Raw genomic sequence first — 17,328 nt, 5'->3', positions numbered from 1 at the left:
AACCACCAGCAATTTTTTTTAAACCCACTCTGTCCGAAGCAAAGTGAAATTGGCAGGCAGCTCTCACACAGATCCTACATGAATGTATAATCCCAATATATTAACCTTTCTAAAAAATAATAAAATCAATAGTAATGAACTTGCCTGTAAAATAAAGAAGTTAACATGTTTGAAATTTATCAGTTTCAGAACAGCACTTCCTATTTTCCTAAGGGGCTGCCTGAAACCCCCCCCAAGGGTGAAATCTCCTCTTTAAGCCCTGCAGTAAAGAGGGTTGCAGTGAAATCAGCTGTAGTGTAACACAAGAAAGCAAGACCACTCTGTGAAATGCAAAATAAACTGCCTTGTATTGGCACAAAAGCTTTGCCAACTGCACATCCCCCCATTAACCTTAATCAAACTTCCCTTTGCTGGAAGGATTTCTGTGGCTTTGACAGCACATCACTTTATGCTGAGTTCATTTCTGTCACACTTTGACAGATTGCATTAGTACTTTGTAGAACAAAGTATAATTCTCCATCAACTTCAATCAGACAGAACCAACTTGAAGCAGACACTGTGTGGTTAAAAGAAACCCATTTCATTAACAGCCTGACGATTGAATGTTCTCCTTTGCCACAGCTTAAAGTCTACTTGAACTACATTTCTGTGATATGAATGCACTTTACACGTCCAGTTTTCTAATAATCTCCTCAGATTTTCAGTATTTCAGGAAAGAATGTGATTTCAATACAAAGATGTGATATTCAAAAAAATAGAGCTTATTTTGTCAATGTAAAAATAAGTAGTGCAGTTAATAAACAGCCTTCCTAACTTTCTTGATGATCTTTCCAACTAAGGTCATGCACAGACAAGGTATATATCATTTTATTTATCAAAATTTTGGATTAATCTTTCTCTTCCTGTTTAATGAAATAGATTCAAGCAGAAAATGCCTAAACAATATGTACTTCAGTAATGCAGTATATCTACTGATTCCACTGTGCAGACAATAATATGATGTTGCCCTCCATCACCGATTAAGTCACAGTATTATCTCTGTCTGACTTTTTAGTCATGTTTACCATCATAATAGGTACAAATAGAGATTCAGCAGCTGTTGGGCAGATGCATCCAGGAGTCAGGTGGACATAGGTTTGGCTCTGATTGTTACCCCCCTGTTGATACTTAAGTAAAGGGAATTTAACCTTGCTGGATTGAATGGTAATTTAAATTCTAATCAAATGCTGATCTCTACAGACTTTAGTGGAGAACAAAGTCAGGTGGGGTTGTGAAACCAGTGTGTGCACGATCATGTTGATTTTCTAATGGATTGGTTAGATTAGAATTGTTTTCCTTGTTCTCTAAATTCAATCTGTAGATAATGGCTTTGACAAGGAGACCAGGACTGCAAATCAAACCCACCCTGACAAGCAACAAGTGAGTGTCGTGGGGAGAAAAAAAGAGAACATTTTAAAAGGAAGATAATGTTCACTGTATTTCTCTCCTCAGCTGGACAATCCTTAGTGTACAAATTGTTATCAGCTTCCAAAACTTGGCTTCACTGAAGTCGAGGAACCAAGTTTTGCAAGAGGAATTCACCTACATTGACCCAACTATATCAAAGGTTTAGCACAGCACCAGATAGTGAATGGCAATTTTTTAAATTCATTGGAAACTAAACCCTACAAAGAGAAATACATATTATTAACCATGTGTAGCAAATTTTATCTAAAGGCTACACTATAAACTGTATATAGTCACCCTTATGTATTAGTTCCTTGTGATCAGACCTCAGACTCTGTGCATTTTAAATAGATTTATTATGTATTATTTGTTAGAATATATCTTAAACTCCCTGATCTGGCTTTGAAGTCCTAAGAATTTTACTTTGCTGTGATTTCCATGTAAATAATTGTCAGAAGTATTTTAACAGACTAAAAAAATGACCAGTTGTCAGTAGTTAGTTATTCTGGTTAAGAGATAGTCCCCATCCTAAAGGTCAGATATCATCTATGGAGCGAAATAAAGAGTCAACGTCTCGGGCTGAGACCCTTCATCTCCATATATTGAAAGGTTATTGAGGACACTACTGGAGAACGTCCATAAAAAACAAAGAAAAATCCTGCAATAATCCTGCATTTCCATGAGAGGAGAAATGCAAAGAAGAGACTTAAGCATCCTTACTAGAGCCAGCGTTCCTATTTGTTTGCCAGGCAATTGCTTTCATTATAAGTGGAATTAGAGATAATGCAGGCTACCACTGACAAAGCGACAGCTAATGTCTGCAAATGCACACTGAACACTCTTGTCCATTTAACTGTCACTCACTGTGATGGAGGGGTTTGGAAGGCACAGCATGCCTGTCAAATGTGATTCATTTATTTGAATTGGCTGAATTGTGAAAACACTTTATGCCTTCACTTGCCTTTTGCAAGCTTCATGATGCAACTCAGTTAGACCATAAGACATAAGACCAGAATTAGACTATTCTGCCCAGTGATTATGGCTGATTTATTATCCCTTTCAACTCCATCTCCTGCCTTCTCCCCATAACCTTTGACATCCTTGCTAATCAAGAACCTGTCAACCTCCGCTTTAAGTATACCCAATGACTTGGCCTCCACAGCCGTCTGTGGCAATAAATTCACAGATTCACCACTCTCTGGCTAAAGAAATTCCTCCTCATCTCTGTTCCAAAGGGCACCCCTCTATTCTGAAGATACACCCACTGGTCCTGGACTCTCCCATTTTTGGAAACATCCTTTCAACATCCATCCTGTCTGGACCTTTCAATATTTGACAGGTTTCAATGAGATTCCCCAGTATTCTTCTAAACTCCAGCAAGTACATGCCAGAGCCATTAGTTACTCGGCATATATTAACCCTTTCATTCCCAAACCATTCTCTTAAATGTTGGTAACCTTCTTGCTGAACAGTCAGAGGTTCAAGTTCCAACCAACAACTTCAAGCATTAAGTTCTAGATTGATGTAGTGGAACACTGTTGGAGCTGTTGCCTTTTGATAAGATGTTAATCCAAAATCCTGTCTGCCCCTTTGGGTGGCTATAAACAATCACACAGACCAATTTCAGAGGACTAATTGGTAACTGTTTATTATTGTTACATGCACTGAGAACCAGTGAAAAGCTTTGTTTGCATTCAGACAGTTTATTCCGTTAAAAAGCATATCAGGGTAGTTACAGTAAAAGTGCAGTGTTTTTTTGTGTGTGCCATACTCTGCCAGAGCCTCAGTGACCACTTTTTTCACAGTGGTTGTCTTGGAGGAAAGATTCTGTGAGTGGTCCCCCACATCCTTCTCACAGCGCAGTGTTCTTTTTTTTACGAGGCCGAGTTGCGAGCTCGACACTCAACCCGGCACAGATGGAAAGCGTGTCTGGGAGCGGCCCAACTGGACTCAAACTCGGAAACCTTCGCTCCGGAGTCTGGCGCTGATGTCACTGTGCCACCAGCTGGTAAAAAGTGCAGTGCAGGTAGTCAATTAAGGTGCAATGATTGAGTTGGCCTCAATGTCCCGACCAAAGTCTTCTACTTGTCAACATCGCCATCACAAATTACCCAGCCATTGTTATATCAGAGTGAAAGCTTGTTTTGCACAAACTTTCCAATATTGCAGCAATGACTACAATTCATTGGTTGTAAAGCAGTTTGATATATTTGAAAAGAACATGAAAATCAGTGCACAAATATCAGTTTTTGTGTCCTGAAAAAAGGCATACCTTACTTGAACAAGAAAACCCTCGTGGTGGAATAAACACAAGAGATTCTGCAGATGCTGCAATTCTTGAGCAACACATACAAAATGCTGAAAGAAGTTGTCCTGATGAAGGGTCTTGGCCCAAAACACCTACTGTTTATTCCCCTCCATAGATGCTACCTGACTTGCTGAGTTCCTGCAGCATTTTACATGTGTTGTGGTGGAGTAAGGCTAGAGAAAAAAAAAATTCCTTTTAAGTGGTATAGCTGTTGGAAATCTAAAGTGCACGGACAGAAAATGCTGATAAATCTCAATCTGTCGATCAGTCCCTGTGGAGTCAATACGCAAGTTCTCGCTTCAGGCACGGACCTTTCAAGGGACCTTCGAGGGATCATCAAGGGACCTGAATCACTCACTCTGCAGGGATTGACTGACCTGCTGCTTCCAGCAGTTCCTCTCTTCCTGGAAAACATTTACATTAATTTCACCCATCAGTCACACTGAAGTAAAACTGAATTACAGGTCTCCACAGTTCAAAGCTCTTATCTGCCATGAGTTGTTGATAGAAGGAAAGGGGTAATTTCACTTACCCACACTTTCTGGAGGTAATAAGATGACATTTCTGTAGGCTGAAGTTTTCTAGACTTGGATATTCTCAGGTAAGGTAAAGTGAGGTACAACTTTCAGAAAGTATTTCTTCAGAATCAATACCAAATTGCTGTCTTTTCCTTGATGTTGAAAAAGAACTGCCTAATTGTGTGTTGTCATCCCTAAGTAAAATTAAATGAACTTTCTAGCACTATTATTCTATTGACTTCTATAGTTTGAAGTTAATTGGAAGGAGATTCAGTTTTTCATTGTTCCATTAATCTCTGAGATAAGCCTGGTATGTATCATCTTGTATGAACAAATAATGTCTGTGGATCCTCGTAAATACTGTATGTCTTGTTTACATGTCTTTCTCTGCCCTGTATGTTGCTGTGAGTGACTCCTGTTGATGTTGGTTCCTTACTCTCTCTTTATTGTTACTCCATTTGCATGTACTCAATGGACAGGAAACTGAAAGCTCCCAGTCGGGAATGTTTGTAAGTAAAACCTGATCATGTATCGATAAGCCCCTAATTGCTGCTATTGACACACTGGTGCACAGACCATGCTGTTATACCCAGAAAGCATTTAAATAATCTCAAAATGTGGCACTTGCAATGGAACTGAATGCAAGAAACAGAACCTGATTAATAATTAGGTTGGCTACAAGTATGACATTAGATTTACATTAGACAGAAAAAGAAGCCACATGACAGAAATACAGTTTATTAGAGGCCCCTGGGTATAATTTGCTTCTCATTTGGGACTCTGCATTTGCAGCAATTTCTTTCATCGATTCAAGGTTTACAATGCAACAATTTGCCAAGACTTAATTGCCCGCACAAAATGGTTTCAATTTCGTCATAACAATTAAGTTGTAGCATAATGCCAGAGTTGGTAGTTCATTGTTAGAGGCCCTTGAAGTAAACAGATGGACTTGGCATGTTGATAATCTAGAAGATCTGAGCATCACAAGCAAGGCCAACATTTAACACTCATCCATATGCTCCCTTGAGGAGGTGATAATGAACATCTCCTTGTTCCACTGTAGTGAAGATAGTCCCACAGCGCTTTTGGGGGGGGAGTTTCCAGCTTTTAAAGCAAGTGACGGTGAAGCAATGGAAAAATGCTGAAGTCAAGACCGTAGAGAGAACTCCTAAATAATGGGATTCCTACACACCTGCTTCCCTTGTTCTCAGAGGTAGAGATGCAGATGGAGGAGATATTGCCTAACAGAAGCCTGTTTTTTGCTGGTATTTGTGATGCTACAACTAGAGACACAGTGTGCTAGTTTAGGACAAAGTAAATGAACTGGATGAAGGGCATATCCTCGGCAATTCATTAAGTTTACCTCAATTTAAGTGTTCAAAGGCAAGTCTCTTCTACCCCTTTCTAAAATGATCCTGATTATAACCTTTGGAGGGGAGTTTCATACATGACTGCTTACATGCATTCTCTGGACAGGTGAATTGCAGTTCGTTAGATGCCATACATGAGGTAATACCTAAGCTAGTTTGTGACTAGAATTTTTAATTTAATCCCAATTTTCTGTTCTTTTTTTCTGGGCCTGTACTTTCCCACACCACAACTGTTTATCTAATTCCATCTTGAACATTATGCTTCACAGTAGCAATCCCTTGTTAGATAACATTCAAAAATTGAAGGCACTTAATGGGATTTTAATTTTAAGAATGTCATATGTCCTGCTTGTATACTAACTTAGAGCAGAAGTCTGAACCATCAAAAATCCAAACTTAATGAAACAAGTTATCTTCAAGATGTACTAATTAATACAAACAAGCCAAATGAATATAATAGGCAATTTATGTAGTTTTATATTGTGCTATGGTATAATAGTATTTATTTACTCATAAAGCATAAAATAAGTAGAATGGCATTTAAAAATATATCAAGTGCATAAAATCTGATTTTACCCATAACCTGAATACCAAGGAATTTCAGTCAGAACTTCTTTTGCTTAACAGTGTACTTTGGAATTGATGTATTATTGTCACATACAGTGAAAAGCTGTAAGAATGTGACAATAATCTGAGCCACCAATTTAGTGCAGCACTGAGGGAATGCTGTGCTGTTGGAGGCACCATCTTTCAGATGAAGCATTAAACTGACGTTCTGTTTGTTTCTGAGAAGTGTCCCAGAACAGTAACCTCTCCATTGGGCACCAAGAATATTCAATGTACCTCCTCTTCCATGCTTGTCAAAATGTCAGTTCAGACCGTGTCAGTGGACTGTTGCTGGTTGAGGAGATAGTGTTCAATAAAATAGGCTAAAATATGTGAGTTGTTTATTTTAGGAATAACCCTCAATCTTTCTTTATAAAGTGCAGGAATTAAATAGTCATCAAAGCAATTAATTCAACAATAAAAGAAGACTTAGACCCAGACAAAATAAGATTTCTGTAAATAAACCTGCTGCTTAAAAGTCTGTGTGTTGTTTACGCAAAGTGAAGTGGTGGAGGAATTTTATTCCAACTTCTTTTAATTAAATAGAGATGAGGTTTGGCACATCTTCATACTCTGACAGAATTGGGCAGTTCGCGGAGCACAATGAGCTGAAGTTTCTAACATCGGTCTCGCTATAACATTGCTCCCTGGAACAGTAATTACTACATTTTTACCTTGTTCGAGCTGCCCTACTCCTACATTCCTGCACTTCAAATGAAAAAAATTATCAAACTTGGAAACCTGTAGAATTAGGAGAGAAAAATTACAAGTTGCACAAACCTTAGATGTGCAGAAGCCGGAAATACACCAAACAGCACTGAAATGGCAAAATATGTGTTTGAAATGAGGTAGGTGGTGATGCACCAGCATCAGTTTATAAACCTGCAGATTAGGAGGAAATGAAGCATATTTTCTCTAGCAAGGGGGATAAAAAGGAAATTAAGTAGGTTCCAGTTGGAATTAAAATCATTTCTGCAGAAGGAAGGAAACTAGATTTTTTTTGATGAATGTGGTATTTTAAGAGGTGAATTTGTTAGATTCAATTAATCTTTTCTTCCTTAAAAATACTTGCATTTTATTTCTGTGCAATTCCACATAGAATCCTACCGCTCTAGTTCCATTCTTTTCTTGATATCCTTTCATGCTAACGTACAAATAGAAACGTAGAAAGTAGTAAATCCCATCGGGTAACCAGCTGTTGAAAAGGAATCATGCCCAAATGTACCCCATTATGCCAGATATGTATCTCATTGTGTTGATTTAGATGGATTTACCTATTGATTAGAACTAAATGTCTAGGTGTAAACTGTATTATATAGCTGAAAACCTGTGGAACAATTTATAGTTTCATTAAACTACTTGAATTTCTTTTTTGGTAGAACATGTTTGAAAATAAGCCCTCTCTACCCGAGTACAAAGTGGCATCAGTCCAGAAATCCCGCTTCATCCTCCTGCACTACAGTACCTTCAAAGCGGGCTGGGACTGGCTTATCTTGCTGGCCACGTTTTATGTCGCGGTGACTGTTCCGTACAACGTTTGCTTCACGGAGACCGAGGACAGCTCCTCCGCTTCCCGCAGCACCACTGTGAGTGACGTCGCTGTGGAAATGCTCTTCATCTTCGGTAAGGCAAACTTGTAGTTCATTATTTCGGCACCACAGAACATGATAGAACAGAACTTTTTCAGGCAAAAAAGGGCTGCAGTCGCTTAGTTTTCTTCAATAGTTTTTGATACATGTATCACATTAATCTAATTGCTCATTTTACCCATTTAATAATGCTTTTCTACCTTTTCAGACTGTCAAATTCTAATACTCCACTTTTTTTCACAATTCTAAGACTCCACAATGTTTCCTCCACTTAGATCAGTCATTTCCATTCAGTTGCCTTTTCAGTATTCATCTTATTCATTTCCCTCTAAATCTGTTCTCCAAGTATTTTTACCAAATTACTGATATTACTCTGATCAGCAGGTGGCAATTTCAATTAATAGTGAATTAAAGTAATACCAATGGTTGTACTATACTGCATGATTATTGTAAATTGCTTGAAATTCAATAATAAAATGTAGGGTCATAAACTGCCATGAAAAACTAGGCTTAGTCTAAGTCACTTACAGGCATCAATCATTCCATGCAATCCTGAGTTGCAGTTCTTACTACTGCGGGCTCACATACTTTTGTATTGGGTATCGGGGACATCGTTAAAAGGTGAAGCCTCAGGAAGGCAAGGACCTCCATCATCTAGGACGTGCCCTCTTCTCATTGTTACCATCAGGGAGGAGGTACAGGAGCCTGACACATTCAATGTTTTAGGACAGCTTCTTCCCCGCCGCCATCGGATTTCTAAACGGATAATGATGCTGGTGATAGAATTTTACAGAAAGAGGAACCTTCTTGGGAAGGAGCAATACTGGTGCTCTTCTTAGGGAATGAGGCAGGACAAGTCACTGAAATGTCAGTTGTGGAGACTTTGGAGAGACAGTGACCACAATTCTATTAGTTTTAAAATAGTTGTGGAAAACGATAGAGCAGGTCCACAGGTTAAGGTCCTGAATTTGAGCAGGGCCAGCCTTGAGGACATTAGGCAGGATTAGGGAAAGGCTGGCTATGCTGGATCTTTATTCCCTGGAGCACAGGGGAATGAGAGGTGACCTCACAGAAGTTTCTCAAATCGTGATGGCTATGAAATAAGGTGGACGGTCATAGTCTTTCCACCAGAACTGTGGAGTCAAAAGTGAGAGGGCACGGATACAAGAGGGGAGAGATTTAAAAGAGACCTGAGAGACAACTTCTTTACACAGAGGGTAGGGAATACCTGGAGTGACCTGCCAGAGGAAGTGATCAAGGCATGTACAATTTCAACATTTAAGAGGCATTTGGATAGGCACATGGAACGAAAGGGCTTCAAGGGTAATGGCTGAATGCAGTCAACTGGAACTAACAGGGAGGATGCTGTGGTTGTCATGGACTGGTTGAGTCTAAGGGCCTTTTTCCATTCTGTATTACTCTATGATAGGAGAAAGGCCAACGGTGGGTTACTGGCACCTTAAAGCCATTCATTTCAGGCAGATGGGGCTCGTCAGCTCATCTGATCTCAAACCTCCACTGCCTTACGGTATACTCACTCATGGGGAAGGCTTCAGGTGTAAACCCCAAGAGAAACATCTGGAGCTGGAGTCCAACAGGCAATCCGATGTCGAGTTCAGTGACTGGAGACTCCTGCAACACTGCTGGTCCCAAACTGTATCAGTGTCTGCCGTTCCTTTGCGTTCATCATTTGCGTGGGGGGTGGGGATTACGGGAGAGATTGCTACATGGGGAACAGCTTGCTCTCCATATCATACTACCTAGACTTGTGTATCTGGGCAAGTAGGCTGCAATATCCATGGTCAACTCTAACCAGCAGAAGCCCTCACCTCACCATTACTCTATGACCCTATGACAGCTGTACGACTCTCCTTGTAACTTCATCAATATTGTGTGGCTGACTTCAGAGGCATGTGGTACCTGCTCCTTGTGCCACGATCACCGTCAGCATGCAGCACATTCCATTAGCATTGAATCTTACTTGGAAAGAAAAATGAGTTATTACATTTTCAAATTTGATTTTCTGTCCTTTGTTAGCTTTCCAAACTTCCTGACTCTAAATTGAAAATGAAAAATAAATGCTAATTAATTTTTAAATGCAGATTTGTGCCTGAGAGGAATAAAAGATATATTGAATTACATAAAAGTTCTAAAGACTGTTCCAACTGGAAATCTGTGAACTATTTGTCTTTGAGTTTAATTCTCAGCTGTGTAATATCTGTGTGGTTTTGCCAACCCTGTTGCTCTTGATTTGTTGTTTGGAGTAGTAGGTGACACATAGCTGTGGTCAGGGCTGGTTTATGTTGTTCAACCACTTTCGTGCTATCACTACAGCAGCGTGGTAGGTGGCTGGCAGGAACTGGAAAAGTATTGGTCTACATTCAGTGATAGAGCAATATTGCTCACAGCTGACCACAGGGAAAGTTGCCCCACAAAGCACTTCAGAGACAGTAGAGTTTCTTCAGATGCTGGAAATCTTGAGCAATGCACACAAAATTACTGGAGGAACTCAGCAGGTCAGGAAGCGTTTATAGAAGGGAATAAACAGTTGATGTTTCAAGCCAAGATCGTTCCTGATGAATTCCTTCAGTGTTTTGTGTGTTCCACAATGCAGTTGCAGTCTCTGTGGTGTGAGTTTCCCTCTTCTGATGTTGATTACTGTCAGGTCTCAGTATGATTGCTGGCATTCACTGCTTGTGAGGATATCAGGCTCAGCACATAGCTAAAATATTCTCAAAGACCATAAACATAATAAATGGCTACAGGAGTGGGCCATACAACCCCTTGTGCCTGCTCTGCCAGATCATGGCTTATCAAACCATCCAAGTGGTTTTATACATTCTTCTCCATCTCCCATGACTTTGCCCTTTTCATTATCCTATCTATATCCCTCTGTAGCTTCTCTGCATCCTCCTCACAACACACAATGCCATCTATCTGTGACTCTTTGGCAGACTTGAATGCCTCATACCTGATGGAGAGTGGGAACAGTTGGAACTCCAGCAAAAAATGCCTGCAACAACCTACTGGTCACTAACTGTCAGCCCAAAATGACTCATTTATTGACTTTCTCTGCTTCTGTCCATTAATGAATGCCCACTCTAAGCCAGTATATGTTCAATAATGCTATGCACTCTAATTTTCTTTTAAAATATTTTGTATTGCATCTTATTAAGGGCCTTCTCAAACTTCCACTGCGCTATATCAACTGGTTTTCCCTTTTCTGTTTTACCAGTGACAGCCTCAGAAAAGTCCCTTTCCTAAAACCATGATAAATCTGCCTGTTCCTATTACTGTTTTGCAACTACTCTACTTTGCAACCAGCTTCTTAATAGTAGATTCCTTTCCACTACAGATTAAGAAGCAAAAAGCACAAGTTTTACTGAATATTTTAAGTACTTCAGAGTGTAATTTGAAGATTGATGTACAGTACATATGTTCAATAAAGGTAGCGAAAATATGCCATAAAAGTATTAAATAATGAAATACTCCAAATCCGTTATATTATACAGTGGATTCCAGTTAATTGGGCTATTGGTTAATCAGGGCAGCTGCTATTTGGGACAACTCTTAAGAACAAAAACTAATTGAAAAAATAGTCACTGTTCCCTTCATTTATTGGGGATGCTATGACAGGAGATTGTTTCTAGCCAGTGTTGGTTGTGAGCACTTGTGACTCTACATCCTGCTTAGAGCGAACAGTTTCTAAATAGCGTCAAATGTGTGTGTTTGTGTCCAAAAAGCAGTGAATTTTGACACTAATAGTTGGTGAGAAATAAGCAGTAAGACAATTCAGAACTGTAATGCTAACTGCGGTTTCAGGCATTCAGGCTTAAAGATGCCAGAAACAGCCAGGAGTGAAAGTGAAACAATTGCACTACTTGAACAGGTTAGGAACTACAAAGAATTTGAAGGTATCAACAATCATCTTGAACGTTACAATGAAACTGAAGATTTGGAGGATGCAATCGTTGAAAGCATTTTATGAAGGCAGTCCATTATCTGAACTGTGTCTGCGCTGATTTTATTTATTTGCAGTTCAGCTAAAACATGGCAGCTGATTAGCGAATTGCTGCTGAAAGCCTATGAAGGTCTGATTTGCCCTGTCAGGTGGGCCCAAGGTGCCACAAGCCTGGCAGGAGTTCCAGGTAGCATGTTGCTGACTTTACACATGCAATTTCTGTACTGGCAGTTAATGAGTTGTCCCCAAAAGTCTTTATGGATGAATTCCTCTGTCAATAACTATTAGGAACTAATGCACAGTTTTATAGTAATATAATAGAATTGGTAGTTTTCTCATTTGTTCTGGATTTCATTTAAACACATAATTTGCTACTCAGTTAAACAGTAGTTTGTCTTTTTTTTATAACTTTTTACCTATTTCCATGAAACTTTAGCTAATTGGAGCAGCTGCTTAATTGGACTAAAATGTACTGGTCACGATGTGTCCCAATTAAATGCAATCCACTGTATTTATGCAAGGAAATTTCCATTTATTACCTGATATTTTAAGTATTTTAACGAGTGTGAAATAAAAATTGAATTACATCTGTATGATTATGATAAAAGTGTAAGTATTGTGGAGTAATTTTGTTAAAAATCTTTAAAAATATATTTTTACATATTAATTCAAAGGAATTATGATCACATACATAAAAAAGTATACAAGTATATAGGGCTCTGAGACTTAGCTAACCAGCAGTTATGGCTTAGTATGCTACTAAAAACTCAATTGATCCTTGAAGTTATTTGAAGAGTGTTTTACAGCAAGCATCATTTTTAAATACATAAAGTTCTTGTCAGTTCAACTGACGTCTCCGACTGTTTTAGAACAGGGGTCGGCAACCTTTTTGCCTCTGTGGGCCGGATTGCGTATTAATGAGCAGACAGTGGGCCAGATAAATGCCATAAAAAAACTTGAAATATGGGAGTTGTCCATTTAAGTACACTTAGTTATGTATTGCCCCAAATTAATGAATAACGCATGCTAGAAAATCATTTGTGCCTAAGGTTGCCTACCCCTGTTTTAGAATGTTATGCCAAACACTACAGAAAGGGTGAAACAACAGAAGAAACTCACATTAAATTGTCCATGCACAGAAATCCTAGTTTATGTTGCCTTCAGGATATAATTACAATGAAAGTAGATTAGATTCTTTTTTATTAATTTTATGGGACGTGGGTATCACTGTTCTGGCCAGCATTTATTGCCCAATTCTAATTGCATTTGAGAAGTTCCGAGTGAGCTGCCTCCATGAACAGCTCCATTACTTCTGATGAGGCTGCTACCAGGCTGGACCCAGCAACAATGAAGGAAGAGCAATGTTCTGCAGAGTCAGGGTGACTTGCCACTTGATCTGCTACCCTTGTCCTTCTGGTGCCAGAGGTTGCAGGAATGGGCCGAATGCTTAAGTTGGTAGAATCTGAATCAGGTTTATTATCTGTTGTGAAAATTGTTGTTTTGCAGCAGCAGTAGAGTGCAATACATAAAATATACTATAAGTTACAATAAGTAATATAAAAATTAAGTAAGTATTGCACGTAGAGAGCAAAATAGCAAGGCAGTTTTCTACAGGTGTGCCGTGGAGAGCATCACCATCTGGTATGGAGGAGCCACCCCACAGGATCAGTAAAAGCTGTAGTGGGTTGTAAGGAGCCAGCTCCATCATGGGCACAATCTTCCCTACCATTGAGGGTAATGCCTCAAGAAGGCAGCATCTATCATGAAGGACCATCACCATCCAGGACATCCTTCTTCACATTACTACTATCAGGGAGGAGGTACAGGAACCTGAAGACACACACTTGACATTTTAGGAGTAGCTTCATCCTCTCTGCCATCAGATTTCTGAATGTACCATGAACACTACCTCACTGTTTTTCCTTAACTATTTTGCTCTCTTTTTGCACTACTTCTTTACCTGTCTTTCTATCTATTTACTTATCTGTTTATTTTTATATATTTTTAATTGTAACATAGTGATTTTTATATATTGCACTGTACTGCTACTGCAAAACAACAAATTTCACGACATATGTCAGTGATGATAAACCTGATTCTGATTCTGAATTTTAAGTTCTGCAGGGTAGAATTCTCATGCGGAGGATGGTCGTTGTCTGGTACGAGCTGCCAGAGGAGGTAGTGGAGGCAGATACAATGACATTGAAATGCATGTGAACAGGTACTTTGGTGGGAAAAGCAAAGAGGATACAGGTCTAATGCAGGCAAATGGGATTAGCATTGGCAGCATTTTGGTCAGCGTGGACAAGATGGGCTAAAGAGTCCCACTTCTGTGCTGTATCATCATATGATTCCTCAGGGTGTCATAACTGATTTCCAACTTATTCTTATTTAAGCCCCTCACAAATAGACTTTGCAATGCAAATTAATGTAGGTGAGCAGCTGTGCGAGTGTGGGCTGGTTTATCAGTCACTCCCAAGCTCAACATTGCTGCAGTCATTGGACATTAGCAAACTGTTTATAGAGCTGAATCTTCCCTAGTTTTATGACTCAACATCCCATCATTTAATACACTTACAAACAGCAGGCAATGGAAGAGAAGTTTGAACTAAAGCTGTCCTGAAATATCTAATTACTGCTCATTTTACATATAATATTATTGGTGTCAATGTGCAAACTTCCATTAAGTTTCTTGATATTATGAACACCATTATTTTCTCCATTAATACATTGCTTTATTTTCTTTATCCAACAGATATTATCCTGAACTTTCGGACTACCTATGTTAGTCAGTCAGGTCAAGTGGTTTATGAACCTCGATCCATCTGCATCCATTATGGAACCACATGGTTTATTGTGGATTTAATAGCTGCATTACCATTTGACCTTCTCTATGCCTTTAACATAACTGTGGTAAGTTACGCTTTACCTTTTGCCAGTGTCCATAGGTGCAATGCAGTTATTCCTAGATGAGGATTAAGGTTTTTCTGAATGGATAATACTTTTTGGGAAGTCATATAGGATAGGATGTATATCATAAATGGTAGGCACTAAGGAATATTGATAAACAGAGGAATCTTGGGTATTTTGGTTAATATAGGTAAATAGGATGGTGAAGACATATTGCATGTTTGCTGTCAATGCTTAGGGCGTAGAATATAACAGTGGAATATCATGTTTGCAACTTTACAAAACACTAGTTAAAATGCACTTGAAATACTGTGTGCACTTCTGGTTGCCTCACTATCAGAAAACTGTGGTTGTGCTGGGGAAAGCGCAGAGGGGATTTACCAGGATGGTGCCTGGATTGTAGAACTTTAGTTATGGGTAGGTTGGGCTTGTTTTCCCTGGAGTGAAGGAGGCTGAGGGGTGACTTGTTAAAGGTGTATAAAATCAGAAGAGGCATAGATAGATGGTCAGAACTATTTTCCCATTGCAGATGCATCAAAAACAAGAGGCTTTAGGTTTAAGATGAGAGATGTTTACACAGAGAATGGTTAATATCTGGAACTTGATGTGGAAGACACAGGAAAATGGGATTAGTAGGTCAACATTGAGGTAGTAGGCTAAGGGCCTGTTTTCACGTTGTACAGCTCTATGACTGTATCACTACATGAGAGACAGGAGGCACTAAAGATTTGTGCAATGTGCCCAGGAGCAGATACAATGGCCACTTAATATCAGTAATTTCACTACCCATACAACTCAAAATGATAATTCACTTGTGAAAGCATTTCTCCAGAATTCATAGTAAAAGATATTGATAACTTTACAGTGAGTATATCAATGATGGTGAAGTCCATTGAAATGTGAGGATATTTGCAACAGCAGCACTTCTGATCACTCTCCGAGTTAGAAATGTTCAGTTTATTAAACTTTCACTTAGTTAATAGATTGTTTTTAATGGCAATGACAAGAAAATCCATTGCTCTTCCAATGTATTTAAAACATCACAAGGCATCCATTGAAAACACTGACAAGCAAAAGTTTAGCAAGGACATCTTAGGACAGGTGATCAAAGGCTTTGTCAGAGAGGTACGTTTTAGGAGAGGTGTTAAGGGAAAGTTGAGATGCAGTGAGTTTTGTTTTGGGAGGACAGAGGGCATGATATTGTGGTGAGAATTCCAAAACATAGAGCCTGGGCAACTGAAGGTATTTCTGCTGATGATACAGGAATTAATATTAGGGGTACCAAAAAAAAAACTGAAGTTGGGGGATCTATGGGTTTTAAAGCTGAAATAGATTATAGAATTGGATGGAAGTACTTGGAGAGGTTTGAAGACAATGAAAAAAGTTTCAAAACTGAGGCATTGTCAGTGTGGGAGCCAGCACAGGTCAACAAACAAAGCCGACACTGGAGGTGAGACTTGGACCAAGTTAAAATATGGTATGGTTTTAGGTGAACAATTTATGTAGGGTAGAATAATGGATGTGGTGGCCTGAGGTAAAGATCATAGGCAGTGGCATAGATCATAGACCATGGCTTCTGCCTTCCCCGGCTTTAGATGTGGACAATTTCTGTTCATTCTGTCTTGAATATCAGACGAATACTGTGACAAGCTAAGGCAGTAGACTGGCCTAAGGAGATCGTAGTGCGGTGGAGCCGAGCAGCGAAACATCCATTTGAAACTAACAGCAGATTTGAATGATCCTACCCAGGGGTTCGCAAAGCAAATGACTCTTCTCCTTATCAGAATTGAATAAAACTAGAGGGCACAGACTTAAGGTAGGGGTAAAAGAAGTAGAGGGGATCTGAAAGGGAGGGGTGAGTATCTGGAATGCCCTGCCTGGGAGAGTAGTGGAAGAAAACGTTCCGACAGCATTTAAGAAATATCTGGATAAGCACTTGAATTGCAAGGCAGTGCCAAGTGCCAAGCGCTGACAGATGGGATTAATACAGATGGGTGCTCAGCATGCATACGCTGGGCGAAGTGGCCTATTTCCATGCTGTATATTCTATGACTCTATGCAGATGGAAAATGGGAGAGAGTCAAGGAAATATCCTTGCGGGACTCCAAAGTTAACCGTGCAGGAATAGCAAAAAAAAAACAATATGACTATAAATTAACAAATAAGATTTGAACCAACAGGAATAATTCCACCCAGCTGGGAACAGGAGAAATACTGGAGGAACTGTGTAGTGTAGGTGAGATAGTTTGGCGTCATCATGTGTGGAAGACACGTAATTTAAATGAGGATCACTCAGGTGAAGTGGGGGGGGGGGGGGGGGACTGAGTGAATGGAAATTCCCAAAACAACTGGTGTGAGAACCTGGGGTGGGGGTGGAGAGGGGTGCTCTCATCATTGTCCAGCGCCAATCCTTAAAGAAAGTGCATTCTTTAATCACATCTGCTTTGGTCTAGTCCTTATGAACTATCTGGTAGTTAATACCCAATTGATTTGTTTCAATTAGATGATGGAACTAACTGTTATGAATCTGTTTTGCTGACAGGCATATAATTAAAAAAAAATTCTGTATAATCATTCCATAACCACCCACTCACAAATTAAACGGAGAAGCCTGGATTGT

General features: G+C 39.4%; 1 protein-coding gene across 2 annotated transcripts in view; it reads left to right on the top strand.

The window, feature by feature from the left end:
- The window catches only part of kcnh4b (potassium voltage-gated channel, subfamily H (eag-related), member 4b), a 219,771-nt gene that overhangs the window by 108,073 nt on the left and 94,370 nt on the right, over positions 1–17,328 (top strand). Inside the window, exons 5-7 of one of the 2 annotated variants that reach the window (XM_073071488.1) lie at positions 4,752–4,781; positions 7,628–7,871; positions 14,554–14,711. In XM_073071488.1, coding sequence (XP_072927589.1) covers positions 4,752–4,781; positions 7,628–7,871; positions 14,554–14,711 — 432 coding nt within the window. The remainder of the gene's footprint in view (positions 1–4,751; positions 4,782–7,627; positions 7,872–14,553; positions 14,712–17,328) is intronic. The other variant, XM_073071489.1, reaches the window with a different exon arrangement.

This window comes from Hemitrygon akajei, chromosome 18, assembly GCF_048418815.1.
Source record: "Hemitrygon akajei chromosome 18, sHemAka1.3, whole genome shotgun sequence".
Lineage (NCBI taxonomy): Eukaryota > Metazoa > Chordata > Chondrichthyes > Myliobatiformes > Dasyatidae > Hemitrygon > Hemitrygon akajei.
The sequence above is the reverse complement of the archived record's forward strand: the minus strand, read 5'-3'. Positions and strand labels throughout refer to the sequence as shown.